At 44.6% G+C, this 16,210-nt stretch overlaps 1 protein-coding gene across 3 annotated transcripts in view; it reads left to right on the top strand.

Moving 5' to 3' along the window:
• The first annotated feature begins 526 nt into the window (after positions 1–526).
• The window catches only part of STAB1 (stabilin 1), a 53,713-nt gene continuing 38,029 nt past the window's right edge, over positions 527–16,210 (top strand). Inside the window, exons 1-12 of one of the 3 annotated variants that reach the window (XM_090147941.1) lie at positions 527–665; positions 1,696–1,847; positions 7,100–7,236; positions 9,392–9,507; positions 10,037–10,122; positions 11,115–11,184; positions 11,864–11,959; positions 12,286–12,402; positions 12,900–13,096; positions 13,305–13,438; positions 14,511–14,638; positions 15,608–15,699. In XM_090147941.1, the coding sequence (XP_090004067.1) occupies positions 1,767–1,847; positions 7,100–7,236; positions 9,392–9,507; positions 10,037–10,122; positions 11,115–11,184; positions 11,864–11,959; positions 12,286–12,402; positions 12,900–13,096; positions 13,305–13,438; positions 14,511–14,638; positions 15,608–15,699 (1,254 nt within the window). In that variant the 5' untranslated portion in view covers positions 527–665; positions 1,696–1,766. Of the gene's footprint in view, positions 666–1,464; positions 1,848–7,099; positions 7,237–9,391; positions 9,508–10,036; positions 10,123–11,114; positions 11,185–11,863; positions 11,960–12,285; positions 12,403–12,899; positions 13,097–13,304; positions 13,439–14,510; positions 14,639–15,607; positions 15,700–16,210 lie in introns of those variants that run through there. The other 2 variants (XM_090147940.1, XM_031609438.2) reach the window with 2 other exon arrangements.

Below are 16,210 nucleotides of genomic sequence, written 5' to 3'. Positions count from 1 at the left end.
AATCAGGCTGGAGGTTCAGTAAAGGAAGGGTGTGCTCATGTGCTTCAGGATAAGCTATCTTCACCATGAAAGCTTGTCTGTCTGTGGGTGCCCGGTACTTTCAACATAGTCCCTGTGTCACAGACAGCTCTCCAAGCACCACCGCTGAGCAGCGAGTTCCCTGCAGGCTGCCTGTTTGAGCTGCACGTGCTAACAGGTAGCATGGAGTGGAGGAGCAGTCTCATTGCTCAGTGCACATGGGCAGCCTGGTGCCATGCTTGTAAATCCACGCAGAGCTGTGCAGCTTCTATCCTAGCGCTCGCCCTCTACAAGAATATCTCAACTGACAGTTGGACTGGCTGATCTCACAGGTCTTTTCCAACCTCAGTGATTCTATGACTCTATGAACTGTCCCTTTGCAATTCTGATCTCAGCAGAACTGGCATGCATTGTGTTGTCTTCTCCTCATTTCACCGCTTTCACTGGGCTCCTGGCCTTGCCCAGAGCAGTGGTTTGTTGGGCTGTCCTCTCACAGGACGAGTGGGCTGAGCTGTCAGGCTGGGCCGTGGGCTGGTACATCTGCCTCACGTACTTCCTGCTAGCTGGGGTACAGAACCTTCTTGCTCCTCATCATTTTGGCTGCTCTGTAGGATGGGGGAAGAGGTAAAACCCAATTAACAGCACTAGTAAGTACAGCAGCTCTTACATCCTTTCTGTCTTTGCATGCATGTCTGTGTGTTTGCGCAGGGGACGAGAAAATACGAATGTTCTCAAGAGTTGCTTCCCATCCTGGTATCATTATGCACTTTCCTGTACTATTCATGGCTCAAAACCAAAGGATACCTCATTACTCAGGGGGATTTGCTTCTGGGAGAAGCAATCCTTAGGCTCCTCTGTGCAGTGGGAAACAAAGGCCACATAAAATCAGTTATCAATCCGTGGTTGTTTGTAATATTCAAAAGGAGAAATTCCATTGCTGGCAGCACTTCAGGTAGTGTGTATTTTTTTAATCACATTTAGGAATTTTCATCTTCTGAGTGTTATGGGGGAGCTCTTGAGTTCATCAGAGTGTCAGCAGGGACTTTGGGGATTCATGTATTTTTCTACTGCTGGCATAGCATCTACAAAATGGGATGTTGGTCTTGATGAGCAACTGAAATACTTTAAATAAATATCACACGCTGCCCAAAGTGTCTCACTGATTGGTGGCATGTGCTCGTATTACTGCTCTGAAGTGCATCTCATGCTTGCATTGCTTTGTTCATGCACACACTGGGATAGGTAATCACTGGGTGTACTTCTGTTGGAGAAGTTCTGGACATACTGATGTCACTGGTAAAATGAAATTGCTCTACCTTCATGAATTCAGAGTATCTAAATTTGCCCTTTGGATTTGCCTTCAGTTAAGCACACAGTTAACCTCTTTTCATTCCAATTAGTTGAAAACTAAGGATTTCCTTCCTTCTGTTTTGAACTGATATGTAAGAGGAAATCCGTCGTCGTTCCTGTTTTGAGTAAACCTTTCAGTGAGGAGCTCTGCTTGTGTATTAAAAAAAAAAGAATAGAAAGAAAGAAAAAGGCGGCACTGATTGAGGGGTAACAGCAGAAGGAGTCATTCCACGTACAAAGGCTTTGCAGCCAAGGAGCACCACGCGAAAATGTTCTCACACCGTTCACTTCTAACCTGTGCTTTGTCTTGGATCTGATTCCTTGTAGGAGGTCTTATCTTACAGAAACTGCAGCCTCTATCATCACCCCTTTGTGAAAAGGGTCCTGCCTGTAGAAGAATGAAAATGCATCCTCCTGGGTGGCTGCTTTTCTTCTTAGCAGCGTGCTTCATTCCCACAGCTGACTGCGAGACTACGAAGGTAAGTCTGCCAGCCTTTGTTTAAATGTTCCTCAAACAGCCCTTCACATATGTACGTTTGTTTGCTATGGAACAGTCCTCTCCAACCTCTGTTTTTCATGTGCATTTTGCTAGGTGCAGAATAGCATGCAGAATGGAACTTTCAGCCTGTAAAATACATTCTTTGCTCATGGGTGGACTTGAAGGGAAGAACTGTTTATGGGGGTGGATCGTGATAGGGTAAGGGGGAATGGTCTTAAACTGAGACAGGGGAGGTTTAGGTTAAATATTAGGAGGAAGTTTTTCACTCAGAGGGTGGTGACGCACGGGAACAGGTTGCCCAAGGAGGCTGTGGATGCCCCATCCCTGGAGGCATTCAAGGCCAGGCTGGATGTGGCTCTGGGCAGCCTGGTCTGCTGGCTGGCAACCCTGCACATAGCATGGGGGTTGAAATGAGATGATCATTGTGGTCCTTTTCAACCCAGGCCATTCTATGTGTCGCCTAAAGGTCAGAGCCAACATTAAGGCTGAAGCAAATTGCTTGAATTTTTTATGAGGTTCAGTTTGTATTTGTGATCAGCACAGAATATCACTGGGGATCTTTGTCTTCTGCTATTTTCTGTACCTCAGGCATCTCTCAGCACAGGTCCATATGTGTCCCTGGAGAGTTTTCTAAAACACTTCCAAAAATCTCATTGAACTGTTGATGTGCAGCAGGGAGAATACGTTTGTTTCGTGTACATTTCCTTGCAGTTCCCAAGGAAGAATACCACATACTTTCAGTGGGAAGATTTCCTTCAGTTCCTCTATTTCCACTCTTGTGTTTTGTGCTTGTAGTGCTAGGATGTCTGTGTGTGTCTATGATCTTGGTTCCCCAGAGCATCATCCCCCTGTCAGCTAGAATTCACTCTGATGTGTATTTGTGTCACCTGCTGCCCTAGCCCTTGTCTTTTTTCTGCTGTTGAAGGAGTGGACTGGCCTACAAAGTCTAAAGCTGTGTGAGGCATTTGGAAATCCTCTTCCTTGGGCATCTGAGATGTGGGAGGGTTACCTTGTATTGAATGACAGATAGCTTTGAGGGGAGTGGGCAGATGAGCTAAGATGATTTTCAGAGTGGAAGACCTGACTTAGGAAAGGACAGAGTGCTGGAAAGATGCTTGAGTGTGAGAAATTTAGGTAGAAGTTTCTGTTTATGTATATGGCACTTTCGTAGGCTATTTCAAGAGCCAAACATGGCTAATAAGCTTTTAAATAAGGTAAGAACCTTGTGAACTTTTCAGACTTCCAGGATATTTGTGGTGATCTGAACACAAGTAGGGTTTGAAGAAGTGTCTCTACTGGTGTTCACTGTTGGTCTGACAGCATGATTTCCAGGTTCCAGTGTAGCAGTGCATGCAGAGGCAGAGCTCCTTCAGCTGCTGCCAGCAGAAATTTTGGTCTCTTCAGTTGGAGACATTGATTTCTATAACCCCTGAGGTGTCTGGCTGGGTGTGAAGTAGTTAAAATGTAAGTAATGAGTGACCACTCAGAGAGAGGTAAAATATTTATAATCACCACTTGAACAGATTATTTACTCTAAGAAAAATAACCTTTCAGATCCCTTTTCCCAAAAGCTTCCTTCTTCTGGAGGGAGAGAAGAAACTCTTGAAAAGCTATAATGGGAAGCAAGGAAAAACAAGGGTCTGATGAAGTCTTCTCAGATCACTTAGGACAGCCACAGAATGTGACTGTTAGAGAAGTGCTAGGGTGCCACCAGAAGCCTCTGTTGCCTTGCAGGAGCTTTACAGGGGCCACTGAGAGAGAAAAGAGAGGCTTTGTGGCAGCTGGTTTCCGGTGATGTTATCTCAGAGCTCTGATTTGATAGCTCAGATCTGTTAGCTTGATTTGGGCTTTGGTATGAGGTGCAGAAGATACAGCAGATGTGAGAACCAGGAGAGTTTCTCTGCTGGGAGATCAGTCCCAGGTGCTACTGGAGGTAGAATAGAAGTAGCAGGGGAAGGAGAGGAAGGCTCTTTGTCTTAAGTGTCTCCAAGCTGTTTATCCTCACGCTGAGAAGCATTTTCTCAAAGTATTGATACATCCAGGAGCTGCTGGTCTTCTCAGCTAAAGTGCACCTGAGAACTTTTTATATGATTGTAGTGACTCAAGCAAATGTCTGAAGCTTTGTTTTGTAAAGGGCAAAAGCACTGGAAACTTGGTGATTCATTAGATGATGATTGTTTCCAGAACTGGCTCCCAGGATTGTTGGAGCCGAACACTGAAGTCCAAATATGTTTTTCTTTCTTCCTTGGAGTTTTGTCCTGCAGAAGGATTTGTGTTACGATTTGAGAGGAAGTGATAAGTGATAAGAAAATGAAGGAAATAAAAATAGCCCTTAAAAAAGTCCTCAGCTTATTCTCTTGAAATCGAATAAAATAAACGTGAGCACCTGGAAAGTAAAAGAGAGAAGTGTAGGAAGCACTGCAGCATCCAGAAGCTCAGAAGTGTCTCAGTGAAGCACAGAGGACCACGGCTGCTCCTGCACATACATGTGAGTGAGTGCAGTGAGAAAGAACCATCCTGCCCTAGCAGAACATTGCTCAGTGTGGGCAGAGGCTCCATGGCCCTGAACTTCTTTTGGCTGCAGCTCTAAAACCCTCCTTTATTTTTGGAGCTGATTGAGAACACCAGCCTTCCTGTTTGCTTGCTTTGCACCCAAAACGTGGTGCAGTTCAGGCTCACATCATCTGATGGGAGCAGTGCCTGTTCTCACCTCACCCCCTTCTTCTCCTGGCACAGCCACCAGGGACCTCATGGGTCCTCAGTGCTATGGGCAGCCGTGCTGCGACACAGAGGCAGACATTCCTTCCTGCTGCTTCATCCCCAGTGTTTTCAGCCTTAGGAGGAGCGGTCGCAGATAAGGCCAGAGGAGCAGCATGGCTGTTTTCCACAAGGCTGTGCCACAGGAGTGCCCTGTGACTCCAGCTGCAGCCTGCCTCTCATCCTCTCCAAAGCTTAAGCATCCAAACCACTGCTTTTATGTCCCTCAGTTCTTTCTTCTGCTTTCCAAACAAAGCAAACACTCCAGAAAATGACTAATTCATCAGTTCTGTCACTCAAATAAGAAGGGACATTTTATTTTTTTTTCATTTTCCACACCGCTATTTTCTTCCTCTTTCCTCCCACTGGTTGCTGCTGACATGGGCATATTTCCTTCCAAAAAGGGGAAGGTCTTACTGGAAAGCTGCCCTAAGCTTCACCAAGTGTCCTAGGAATTTAGGGTGGGGGGATTCCGTGGCAACTGTTTTGCCTTAGAGGCCTTTGTTTTATTCTGAAAATGAACTGCAAATACTTACAGGTGCCATTGGGTAAGTAGGTGCTGCTCTCACAGCATCCTTCTCTGTTTAGAAATGGGATGCCAATGGTGGACAGATGAAAAATTGAGTGTGTGGCAGAGGTTTAGTGGCCCAAGTGTGTCTGACAGCCAGCTCCTGACACCTGGAAGTAAAGATGAAAGAGAAGATTGGAGGATTTTAATGTAATGCCTTGTGCTCTTCTCTTTGTGTGAACTTTTTAATGAAGCTGGGGAGGCTCAGACACCTGATAAGGGTTTGTGGGGAAGTTCTGACAGTGAAAGAGCATCACCTGTGGTAAGGCATCCATCTGCATTTCCTCCTTGAGCATCTCCCTTCTCCTTTTCCTGCGGTGTTGCCTGAGTGAAGGCTGAGGCTGGGATTTGAAGGAACCAGATGCACAGTTCTGTCAGGGCATCTGAGTTCATCTGGCTTCTCTCAAAAGCCGAGTTTTAATCTGGAGTCCTACTTTGTGCTTAAATCCACTATTTTGAGCTGTTTCTTTTCTGTCCCATCAATGGCACCACTGATTTTTTGAGGTAGAGTACTCCAGAATTAGCTCCTTGTTTATCCATCTGTAGTGACTGGCTTAGTTTTGTTCCATAAAAGAAGTGAGATTTCTGGCTACACTGCGTGCCTGTAGGGTAGAAACGTAAGGAATGGCAAAGCTGACCTCTGTCCTGCTGGGTAGAGTTAGTGAAGCTTTGGATCGCAGGGCATGGAGAGATGTATCTGGAGGATCTCAGATTGTTTTCAAGCTATTTATAATGCAGGGAAGGGAGTCCTTCTGAAGGAAGTGGATGTTAAAGTTCAGCAAGGAGTGTCCCAGGTGCACAATTAGAAATGATATCCACATGAAGGACCATCACAGGCACAAGAGTTGGTTGGTTTGCTGGGAGCATCTTTGCACAGATGGCTGCAGGTAACTCCAGGAAGGCAGGAAAAGGTTGGCTCCAGGCAGAGAGAACATGTGTCAGTCAGGAAACTGTTCTGCAGAGATGTCCCTGCAGGGCTGGGACTCCAGGATTATCTCTCAGAAGGTTTTCCTGAGAAGGGTCTGCTGGCTATCATGTGGAAGGGCCTTCCTGGGCTGCTGATAAAGATAGGAATGGGAAGCTGTGGACTTCCTCCTTTGTTCTGAGGCAAATGTATACAGTTGGGCTTACTCAGGTTCAAAGGAAGCAGAGCTGGACTGAGCTGGGAATCCAAAACAGGGTGTTCTGGGCAACAGGAGAGCTGCTGGGCTAAAGATGTTGTTCAAGATTGGCTTTAAAAAAATATCCCAGATCGAGATCTCCTCCCAGAATTTGATCTAATACTTTTATAAGATACAGTACCAGTAGAGGTACATTTGAGGAGAGTTGTGGTTTTTTTCCAACTGATGAGCTTTTGGGACAAACAGCACTCCTGCCTCCCAGCTTTTCCCTGCCATCAGCAGAGGTGAACATTTTCTCTTTTTAGAATGAGCAAAGATGTCTTTCGTGCAGTTGCTTGGCTTAAGTTGTTTAGGAATTCAAGGAGAGTTATCTGTGAGCTTCAGTAACAAGCTGGCATGCAATGATACCTGCTCTCTCTGAGGCTGTATTTTTCTCATCTGCTCTGGATGCATTTCTTTTGGAGAAGCAGAGCTGGTGGGTACAAGGGTATGGAAAAGCCCTGCGAGGATGCCTGAATCCCTAAGGAGAAGTTGTTTTGATCAGGTAGAGGTACTTATGCTGAATTTATCACCAGCCATATTTACTATTCAAGTCTCCACCCTGATTTTCTTGCCTTTATGAGGTCATTCCCACAGACTCAAAGCATAACAGACCATCACACTGCTCACTGCCCTCTCCAGTGGTGGTTGCAAAAAGAATGTTGCAGTGCTGACAAAGATACTAATAGTTGGCAATATGAAAACTGCCTATTTATTTCATTTCTGTTCTTTTTTTTTTTTTCCAAGTTAAAATCAATGAAATGCAACGTCAAGATGACATTCACCTCAAGCACAGCATGTACATCTTGTGCTGTGGTGTCTAGGACGTTCTGTCCCAAAGGCTGGGTGAGGGCCACCGAAGGACTTGGAGTGAGGGGCTGCAGGTAAGGCACTTCCTAAGCAGTCATGGTGTTGGTTTAGCCCTGCTGTGCAAGGGGTAATAGCCATGTGTATGGTTTTTGAGCTCTAACAATCCAAGCAGTTTTGGATTGTTAGATTTCAGATGCACAAAATGGATTTATGGCCCCTATTGTTGTTGCTTTTGTCTCCTTGCAAATCCCAGGGACTTCTTCATAGTCTAAGGTTCTATGTACCCAAAAGAAGTTGTACGGTTATTACCTCTGCCCTGAACAACCTGCGTTTTCTAATCCTGATGTACCAACAAAACAGAGTTCTGTCTGCTCTGTAGAAACCCATTTCAGACTGTTGTGGTTTAACCTGGCAGCAGACCAGTACCACAAATCCCCCTCCCAAGGGGATGTGGGAGAGAGTTGGAAAAGAAACAAAGTAGGATTCACTGATTGAAAAAAATACTCAATACCTCTCTGATATTTGAAGGGAGTATATAAACAGGAGGGGATACAGCTGTTTACAGTGGTGGATAGTGACAGGGCAAGAGGGAATGGTGTTAAACTGAGACAAGGAGAGGTTTAGGTTAGATATTAGGAGAAAGTTTCTCATACAGAGTAAGGGGTTGCCCGGAGAGGTTGTGGATGCCCCATCCCTGGAGGCATTCAAGGGAAGGCTGGATGTGGCTCTGAGCAGCCTGGTCTACTGGTTGGTGACTGTATAATCAATGAATATACAGAAGTTATAATTATGAAATATACAAGAGAGTTTGGCTAAGCAGGTTATTACACCAAAAGAATAGATAGAGCGCTTACCCTTATCCTGGGCTTGCTGTAAAACTCCAGCAGAGTGAATCTCCAGAAAGAGATCCTTCCCCACAGGTAGTCAGCTCTTAAATGGGTCTAGGAGAGGTGCAGCCAGGTCCCACCCCTTCCTGCAGCACAGGTGAATTGCTTTCACCTGTGCTCCCCTGGCTGAGTCATTGCTCGCCTCTGGTGATCAATCAGAGGTTCAGGCTGTGATTCAGCAGTTCCCATACACTGACCCTGAACATAGCAGAGGGGTTGAAACGAGATGATCATTGTGGTTTTCAACCCAGGCTAATCTATGATTCCATGATAAAAATTCTTTACTAAGACAGAAAGGGAAGAGTGGAAAAAAAAAAGGAAAAAAAAAAAAGATCTTGTTCTTGTCTTATTCTGTTCTTATTCTGTTGAGAGTTTCTATAGCTTGATTCCAGTAGGAAAAGGGTGAAGGAAAACTGAATTTATCTGTAAGTTTTTAGACAATGAAACACTATAGATTATTGTTTGCACATCTATTCAGTAGTGAATATTATGCAATATATAGCTCCATTGTCTACTGTTCTCTGTGATGGACTATTTTGTAGAAACATTTAAAAATAAGTGTAGCAGTTGTGCAGTATCTACAGACATATACAGGAGCCAGGCAGAATCCAAAGCCAATTTCCAAGTTCCTTTTGGGGAAAGATGTTGTGCCAACAATAAAACAAAGTGTGAGAATAACCCGAGTGCAGACAGCTTTTCTGAATGGTATCAGTTTGGGTGTTGGGGGGGTTGTTGGACAGACCCAAGTGCAGTTTTGTCCAGCACACACGCAGAGCAAGAACAATTTGCCACCAAGGCCTTACCTTCTGCATGAAGATAATGGATGAAGGGGAAAATGCTCCTTCTTGGGGCTTTATGAGGTATGTCCTAGATGGCATAGAGAGCCCAGCTAAAGAACACGGTTATTAAATCCAAATTTCCAGCATACCAATGTGGAGTAACTGAAAGATAAAAGGCAACAAGTCTTGCAAGGAAACTTTATCCTTTCAAATTTATTTTAGCTGTAGAATCTAAAGTCACCCTGGAGAGCATTACTCTGTCTCTATGCCATCTAACCATTCAGCACCTGCAGTTTATGTCTGGATACCTTCAGACTTCCCCAGAACCTGTCTCACATCCAGTTCCTGGCAGAATTCTTACAGCCAGTCTTTGGAGCACAAGTCAACAGGCATCCCTAGGGAAGATGTAACCAGAGGGGAAATTCCATGTGCGTGTACTGGAGCAGGGAAGAGTTCTCTTCCATTCAGAGTTCAGTGCACAGCAGTGTGCTTGCTGAGAAACCCTGCAACAAGTGTGTGGTGTGTTTGTGTGGTAATCATGAACCTTGGATTGTTCTCTTAAGGTACACTGTCAAGTTAGGAGAAAATACCCTCTCCCTATCAGGGTGCTATCACATATGTAAGAAGGAAATTGAGAAGAAAAAGTGCTGCCCAGGATTTTGGGGTACAGAGTGTTATGGTAAGTTTTTCATCTGTTTGTAATACTTCCAGCTGTTCAATAAGTCAAAAAGAGTTTCAACAGGAGGCATTAAATATGCCTTGAGTTGATTAATTTTCACGATTCCAGTTCCTGCTTTCTAAGCACTCACATGGTCTCCGTTATCTGTCTAGGAGGTTTAAAAGATAATGGGGAAGCAATTTCTTTGCTTCACGTGGATTGCGTCCGCTTACATTTAGTATGTAACATAACCCCTTTTGTTGGAACTTCCTTTTGTCTCTTCTTTAAAAAGAATGCTTTGGAAAGGGATGTTTTTGTTCCTCTTTAAGAAAGTTTCCAAAGGAAGAGGAAGGTATTTCTTTCTGGTGTCCCTCTGGTCTGGAGTTCTTGTGCCATATGTGTGTTAGTTCAACCCAAGGTGCAAATAGCCCTTATAGGACTTTGCTGGTTAAGAAGCCATTGTGCTGGAACGCCTAGGGGAAGAAGGGGTAAAACCAGGGATGCAGTTTAGGTTTTTCAATCTAACCTCATCTGTCCTCCTACCTGCTAGAATGTCCAGGAGGCTCTGAAAATCCCTGCAGTGGTCATGGGACATGCTTGGATGGTCTACAGCGAAATGGAACCTGCATCTGCAAGGTCAGCAAATGGGTTATTCTGAGGGGCTTTGTCACATTTGAGGCAGCAGAGTGCTGTCTGTGCTGCAGCCTTTAATGAAAGCCAGCCTTCTGCTTGGAGGGTCGTTAGCAGAGTCTTTTATTCCAGCATCAGTGTCTGCGATTCAACTGGAGGACCAGTGTGGTCTGCACCAGCACTAGGGCGCTGTTGGTGAGGTTATGGCATTAAGAAGGATCTCTAGGAAGAAATTAAGAAAGAATTGCATGAATTTAACCCTCTGCTCAGTTGGAATAATCAGTGTCTGCCTGTGGCTGCAAGAAGCCCTGAGATCCTCTTGATGAGTCACACATTTACCAGAATTGAAAGATACACTTCCCAAGGATGTATTTCAACTTGGTAGGCAGTTCCTCCCCCTCTCCAGATAAGGAAGAAAGGTCTTTTTGTTTTGTTTTGTTTTTTTTTCCATTACAGTTCTAGTCTTAATACAACAGAAGTGCGAACAACTGCTGCATGTGTGAATCATATAAAGCAGTGTTTCTAAAGTTATTGGCTGAACAGTCTTGAAACTTCCCACTTTTTACAGCATCCTTAATTAATGGCATTGTGAAGAGACTAGCTAAAACCCTACCTCTCAAGCCCCACTTTGAGAAAAACTGATTTTGGACTTCTATATCAATACACAGTTAAGGTCCTCTAGCCCTATAAAATCAATGCCTAATGTCCCATGAGCATCAGTGAATTCCTTTTCCAGAGAGATATCACACACCAGTTGATATGTTCTTGTCTGTGATCCAGAGATTGTTTCCTCAGAGCCCATCTGAGTTCTGCTGGCATTTTGCAGGCCCTCTGGGTGTGGATTTACCCCTCTGTGTGGGCTGGTGGCACTCCAGCACTGCAGGGCTTTGGCTGCCAGAGGACAGCAGATCTGTGGAGATACTTTGAGCTATGGCAACATTTGCAGCAATGCAGTGGTGTAGAAAAATAACATCTGGCACACTATGGCCCCCTTCTAGGAGCAGTACAGTGGTTTTGCCTGCCAGAACTGTCGAGATGAAAACCGTTTTGGCCCGGACTGCCAGTCAGGTAAGGAAGACTGAGACCTCCACAGAAACACCTGAGAGCAAGTAAAGCAGAGGGGAAGCTGAGTGAGGAGGGTGCTGGCAGTGTTTAATAGCAGATGTCCTGACATTTTGTCTTCATGCTGTCCCATTACATAAATGATGCTCAGTGTTTCATTCAAATTAGTCCATTCTTCCTTATTGTAAAGCCTCTCTCCCTCTCCCATTACCAGAACTATCTCAGTTTCCCCACATCCCACGTGTCCTGGAGCAACACAGGCTCTTTTCCCAGCTGTTCTCAAATTCCTGTCACTGCTCCAATTGTCTCTCAGCTTCCTTCATATTGCTGTCCCTACAAATTAATACAGACAATACTGCTACTCACATACATCATTTTGAATCAGTTTAACACCGGGGCAGCCTTCCATCTCCTGTTTCCTTTGTATCCACACTGATGATACAGGTGTGATCCCTGTGCTTGCACTCACAGAATGACCCCAATGCTTGGATCTTACATACAGTAGATCTTAACACTGCCTCCTTCCACACTGGCATGGCATTACTTTTGAAACGAGTTATACTTGCTGTGGATAAGTGGTGGGACATCAGGGTGCCAATTTCCAAGGCAGATAGGCAGTGTGAGCCTGGAGCCCTTCGTGCTGCCTTGAAGCTGAAGGCCAGGTTTGCTTGGACTTTCCTTTCAGTGTGTGACTGTGTGCATGGGGAATGCAACAGCGGTGTCACTGGGAACAAAAGCTGCACTTGCTATGGAGGCTACACTGGCCCCAGATGTGACCAAGGTAAACGCACCACTGGCTGAAGAAGGGCTGTTAGAGGTAACTGTAAGATGGGCCTGGATGCATGGTGTCCCATCCATTGGGATGGTGTCCCAAAAGGAGATGGGATTTCTCTGGAAACTTGGTAAATCACCCCTTCCTTCCAAGCCTTGTGGGACCCCACTGCCCAAGCTGCAAGTCTATCACTGCTTATAGCCCTGGTTTTCATGCCAGCTTGGGCCTGTAGAAGCCACATTCCCATGGCATTTCCGTGCATTTTGTAAGGTAAGTTGTGTCTTCCAGCAGTGCCCTGCTTGCTCAAAGAGAAACCCTTTGCTGTGTGATTTCAGAGCTCCCTCTTTGCAGAGGTGTGAGGTGTGAAGCCAACAGTGAATGTGTGGTTAAAGATGGGACTGCGATGTGTAACTGCAAGCTGGGCTACAGAAAAAGCGGCAGCACTTGTGTAGGTGAGAGACATAATAGATCCTCTGCCTGAAAAAACACCCCTGCTCTAGCATCTCTGGGTAAACATGATCACCATGAATACAATGTCTACTGCAGAAGTGTAATAGCCCGGTTTTTAGGAATCCCTGCAAGAGCAATAGCTCTCTTTTCACCAGCTTTTTGCAATTCTTGCTGACCGAACTCAGCTTTTAGGTATCCTCAGACATGGTGAAAATTCGGGAGTAAATCCAGGCATCTTCTTTCTGTCACTCGTATTTGTTTTACTGTATGTAGTATGAAGTATCTGTCATCCAAATTCCTCAAATTAGAAAAAAAAAAACCAACATCCAAACTGCTATTTGAAGCTATTTTATTTTCATGGGAAACTGTAGAACCTTAATCACATAAATCCCTTATCCTCCATTCCCACTAGCTTCTGGCATTCCATTGTGCTTCATTAGGTTCTATATTGAAAACAGAAATGTAGATATTCGTACACCTCTCGTCTCTTCATTTGCAGCTCAGGATCCCTGCACTTCTTCTCCGTGCTCCCCCTTTGCTGTATGTAAGTTTCTTGGTCCAAGAAAGTATGAGTGTACGTGCAAAGAAGGATATCAAGGAGATGGGAGGGTTTGCCAGCCCATAAACCCCTGTGTTGATAACAATGGAGGCTGCCCAGAAACCTCAACGAATTGTATTTACAAAGGCCCAGGAGAGGTAAGGGCGATAATGGTGTGCCAGCAACCTGCAAGGAGGGTGGCCATGTGGAAGTTCTCCCATGATCTCACCACTGTGTGAGCTCAGATCTGCTCTCCTCCCATTCAGTGTTGCAAACAGACTGCTTTTTTCTTTTTTTGTGGCAAAGTCTGTAGGGTGAAATGCCATGATCTGTAATCTCTGTAATCAGTTCTTTGTCCTCCATTAGGCATCTTGTGTTTGCAAGCCTGGCATGATCGCGCGGCTTCCTTCATTAGAATGTTCTTCATTTGCCAATGACTGCCAGACGTATTTTTGTGATTTCTCTTCTAAGTGTGAAATTAATTCCCATGGAAATCCCAGGTATGCCAGTTTAAGGATTGCTTTTAAAGCTTATTCTGCAGCTAGAATGGAAATCAAGTGCAGATTAGCTACATTTTGAAGAAACAGAGATTGAAATGAGAAGTAAGAAGTGAAGTGGAGTTGCAGAATGACAGAGAAGAGACAGAAGAAATGCCAGATCTCATTTAATACCCCCAAGCAAAATGTTTAGAAATCGATACCCTGTAGATAAGAAATGATGCCAGACCTAGGACCATTTTTTTGGCCTCCCAAAAAATTGTGTGTGCTCCAGGGCAGAGCTGAAACTGTGGCTTTCTACTCTGAAGACAGGCCAGCAAAGGGCAGAACTCTGTGTTCTGCACAGCCTGTCTTCAGCTGGCGCTCAGCCCTCAGCGGCCAGAGTGATGTCAGACCTCCCTTTGGGGTCTGATGTCCCCAAACCAGAGAGCAGAGCTGGTGCTTGGACAAAACGCAAACAGGAAAAAACGTTGATTATTGGCCTGCGATCTCATGCAGTCTCTGAGCAATGACCTTATGGTGTGTGAATCAGGATGGAGGTTTTCACATGTAGATAAACTTTTCTGCAAAAGTCATTAGAGTGTTTAAGGCCCTCCTTAATTCTAGAGCAACCTGAAGCTAACCAGTGTGCTGGGGCCGGTATTTCTCACTGAAGCTCAGGGGTCATGAGAGGTTTTCACAAGATTTTCACTTAGCTTTGTGGGGTTTGTGAAGTACCACACATTTTCCGATGCTGTAGTGACTGACTCTGGCTGAGTAACAGGATAGAAAGGCATTAATAAATACATTGTGGCTATCTGCACCCTGAACACTAAAGCAGACTGTTCTTATGTTGATTGTATCTGAGAAAGCATCTTCTTTATCTTTGGTTAGGGCCAAAGCTATCTGCAATCCAGAGGCATGCATTTTATTTCCCATCCCTTAGATGAGGCAGTAATTACTAAACTCTGAATTACACCTTAAGGTGGGAATTGCTCTTTCAAATGCAGATGCAGCTTTTGTCCTACTCAGATTTGTCAAAAGTGGTGTGAGAACTTCTTCATAATGTTTAGTTAGCTTTCCTTCTTGTCACTAGCTGTGCGTGTGAAGAAGGGGAGATTGGAGATGGGAGAAGCTGCTACAGAGATCTCATGAGTGAAATAAACAAGCATAATTCTCGTGGAATGTTCAGTAGGAAATTAAATCTTGCCAGGAAGATGTTTGGTAAGCGCCTTTTGAATTTGTTTGGGGAATTAAGCCGGGGGGTTGGGGGAGGGGGGAGGGCAAAGCATGTCAGTAAGATGCTGAAAGCCTCTCATCATAATAGAACTTTGGCAGTGCATGCTCACGGCCTGCAAAATTGAATGCATTGCATCTCTGAACTCACATTACCAGTTCTGGCTTGTGAACTGAAGAGGTAGCTGCAAAGAATGCTGTGGATGTGTTAGTTATTTGACAGCCCTGGTGAAAAAGGCACCGCATCCACAAGAGAAGGAAAACTTGCTCTGGGGTGTGAATCAAACCTGTTCTCCTCAAACCAGCAGTGGGCCTCCACCTGCAGTGTCTGCACTGAAGGCTCAGCAGTCCTTCAGCTATCATGGGATTTTCTCCCTGTTATATACCAGAGCTGCCAACACTCAGTTTTAAGTGTATTTTCCACACTGATCTGCAATATGAGCAGGTGCACTGTGAGCTCTGCGTTCCTAACTCCAGGACTTGATAACAAGCAACCTTTGTTGATAGGACCTTTGTTGATGAGCCTGACAGTGGAGTGAAGATGGACAACTGTGGGTTCGCAGTATCTTCACAAGAAGTGTATAGTTACAGTTAATCCTGGTGGCACCCAAAAATGAGTTGTTTCAAGTGGAAAACAGAGAACACGTTGAGTGGATTAGTGAGCACATGGAAGCACAATTATTTTAAACAGTCTGCAGATTTCAGCAGTGATTCGATGTGAACCAGTCACCTGTAATCTTCAGCAATCTTGTGGTCAAGTGCTTGGAATGAATAGCCACGTGCTGAGCTGTGATAAGGTAGCAGTACCAAGCTGCCTCTAGTTCCATGTAAACAAGTACTACTTACATGCCTCCTGCTGAAAATGTGTAGACTGAATAGTGCTGTTAACATGAAGAATAATCATTGCTGGAGTTGTGTAACTTCTGAGTAACTTTGCTGTGTTGTCACTCTTTACAGTTTCTGGTTGTTCAGTGTTGCTGACTAAATATGGGCCTTTCACTGTCTTCGTACCTTCCCCTCTTCCAATTAATGATAAAATGGAATTAAACGTAAGTTTGCTTGCTTTTAGCAAATGTTTGCCATCTTAAGATTTCTTCCTGCCCGAACTCTGCAGTCTGTAAAAACTGATGACAAATGAGAGAGAATTAAGAGAAGCAATCTCTTGTGAGGACCGCTTGTTGTCCTGTGCAGATGCAGTGTCACAGAGGATGTCACATCCCTGGCATTATTTCTAAAACCCCAATCTCTGTCTTCATTATTGACAGGTTTTTTTTGTTTTTAATGTCAGGAGCTATAACTTCAAAAAGTTTAAGTTCTTCTGCTCATGCTTGTTTAAACTTCCAACCTTCCCTGTGTGACCATTCTCAAACATTTATGTGGCTTTTAACTGCTTTAGTGTGGGGTTTTCAGAAGGTTCAGAGTTCTGCAGCAAGGTATTGGATGTGAGGCCAGTTCTTTGGTATGGCCATAGGTATGGGTACAGTGTCAGCTTGTGAGCAGGAGTTCATTTTACTAATAGGGAAAGCAAAGATGACAAGACTAGAGAAAACTCCTTTGGGA

The sequence above is a fragment of the Phasianus colchicus genome, chromosome 11, assembly GCF_987193195.1.
Source record: "Phasianus colchicus chromosome 11, bPhaCol1.hap1.1, whole genome shotgun sequence".
In the NCBI taxonomy this organism is placed as follows: Eukaryota; Metazoa; Chordata; class Aves; order Galliformes; family Phasianidae; genus Phasianus; species Phasianus colchicus.
This window is presented reverse-complemented; position numbering and strand designations above follow the sequence as displayed.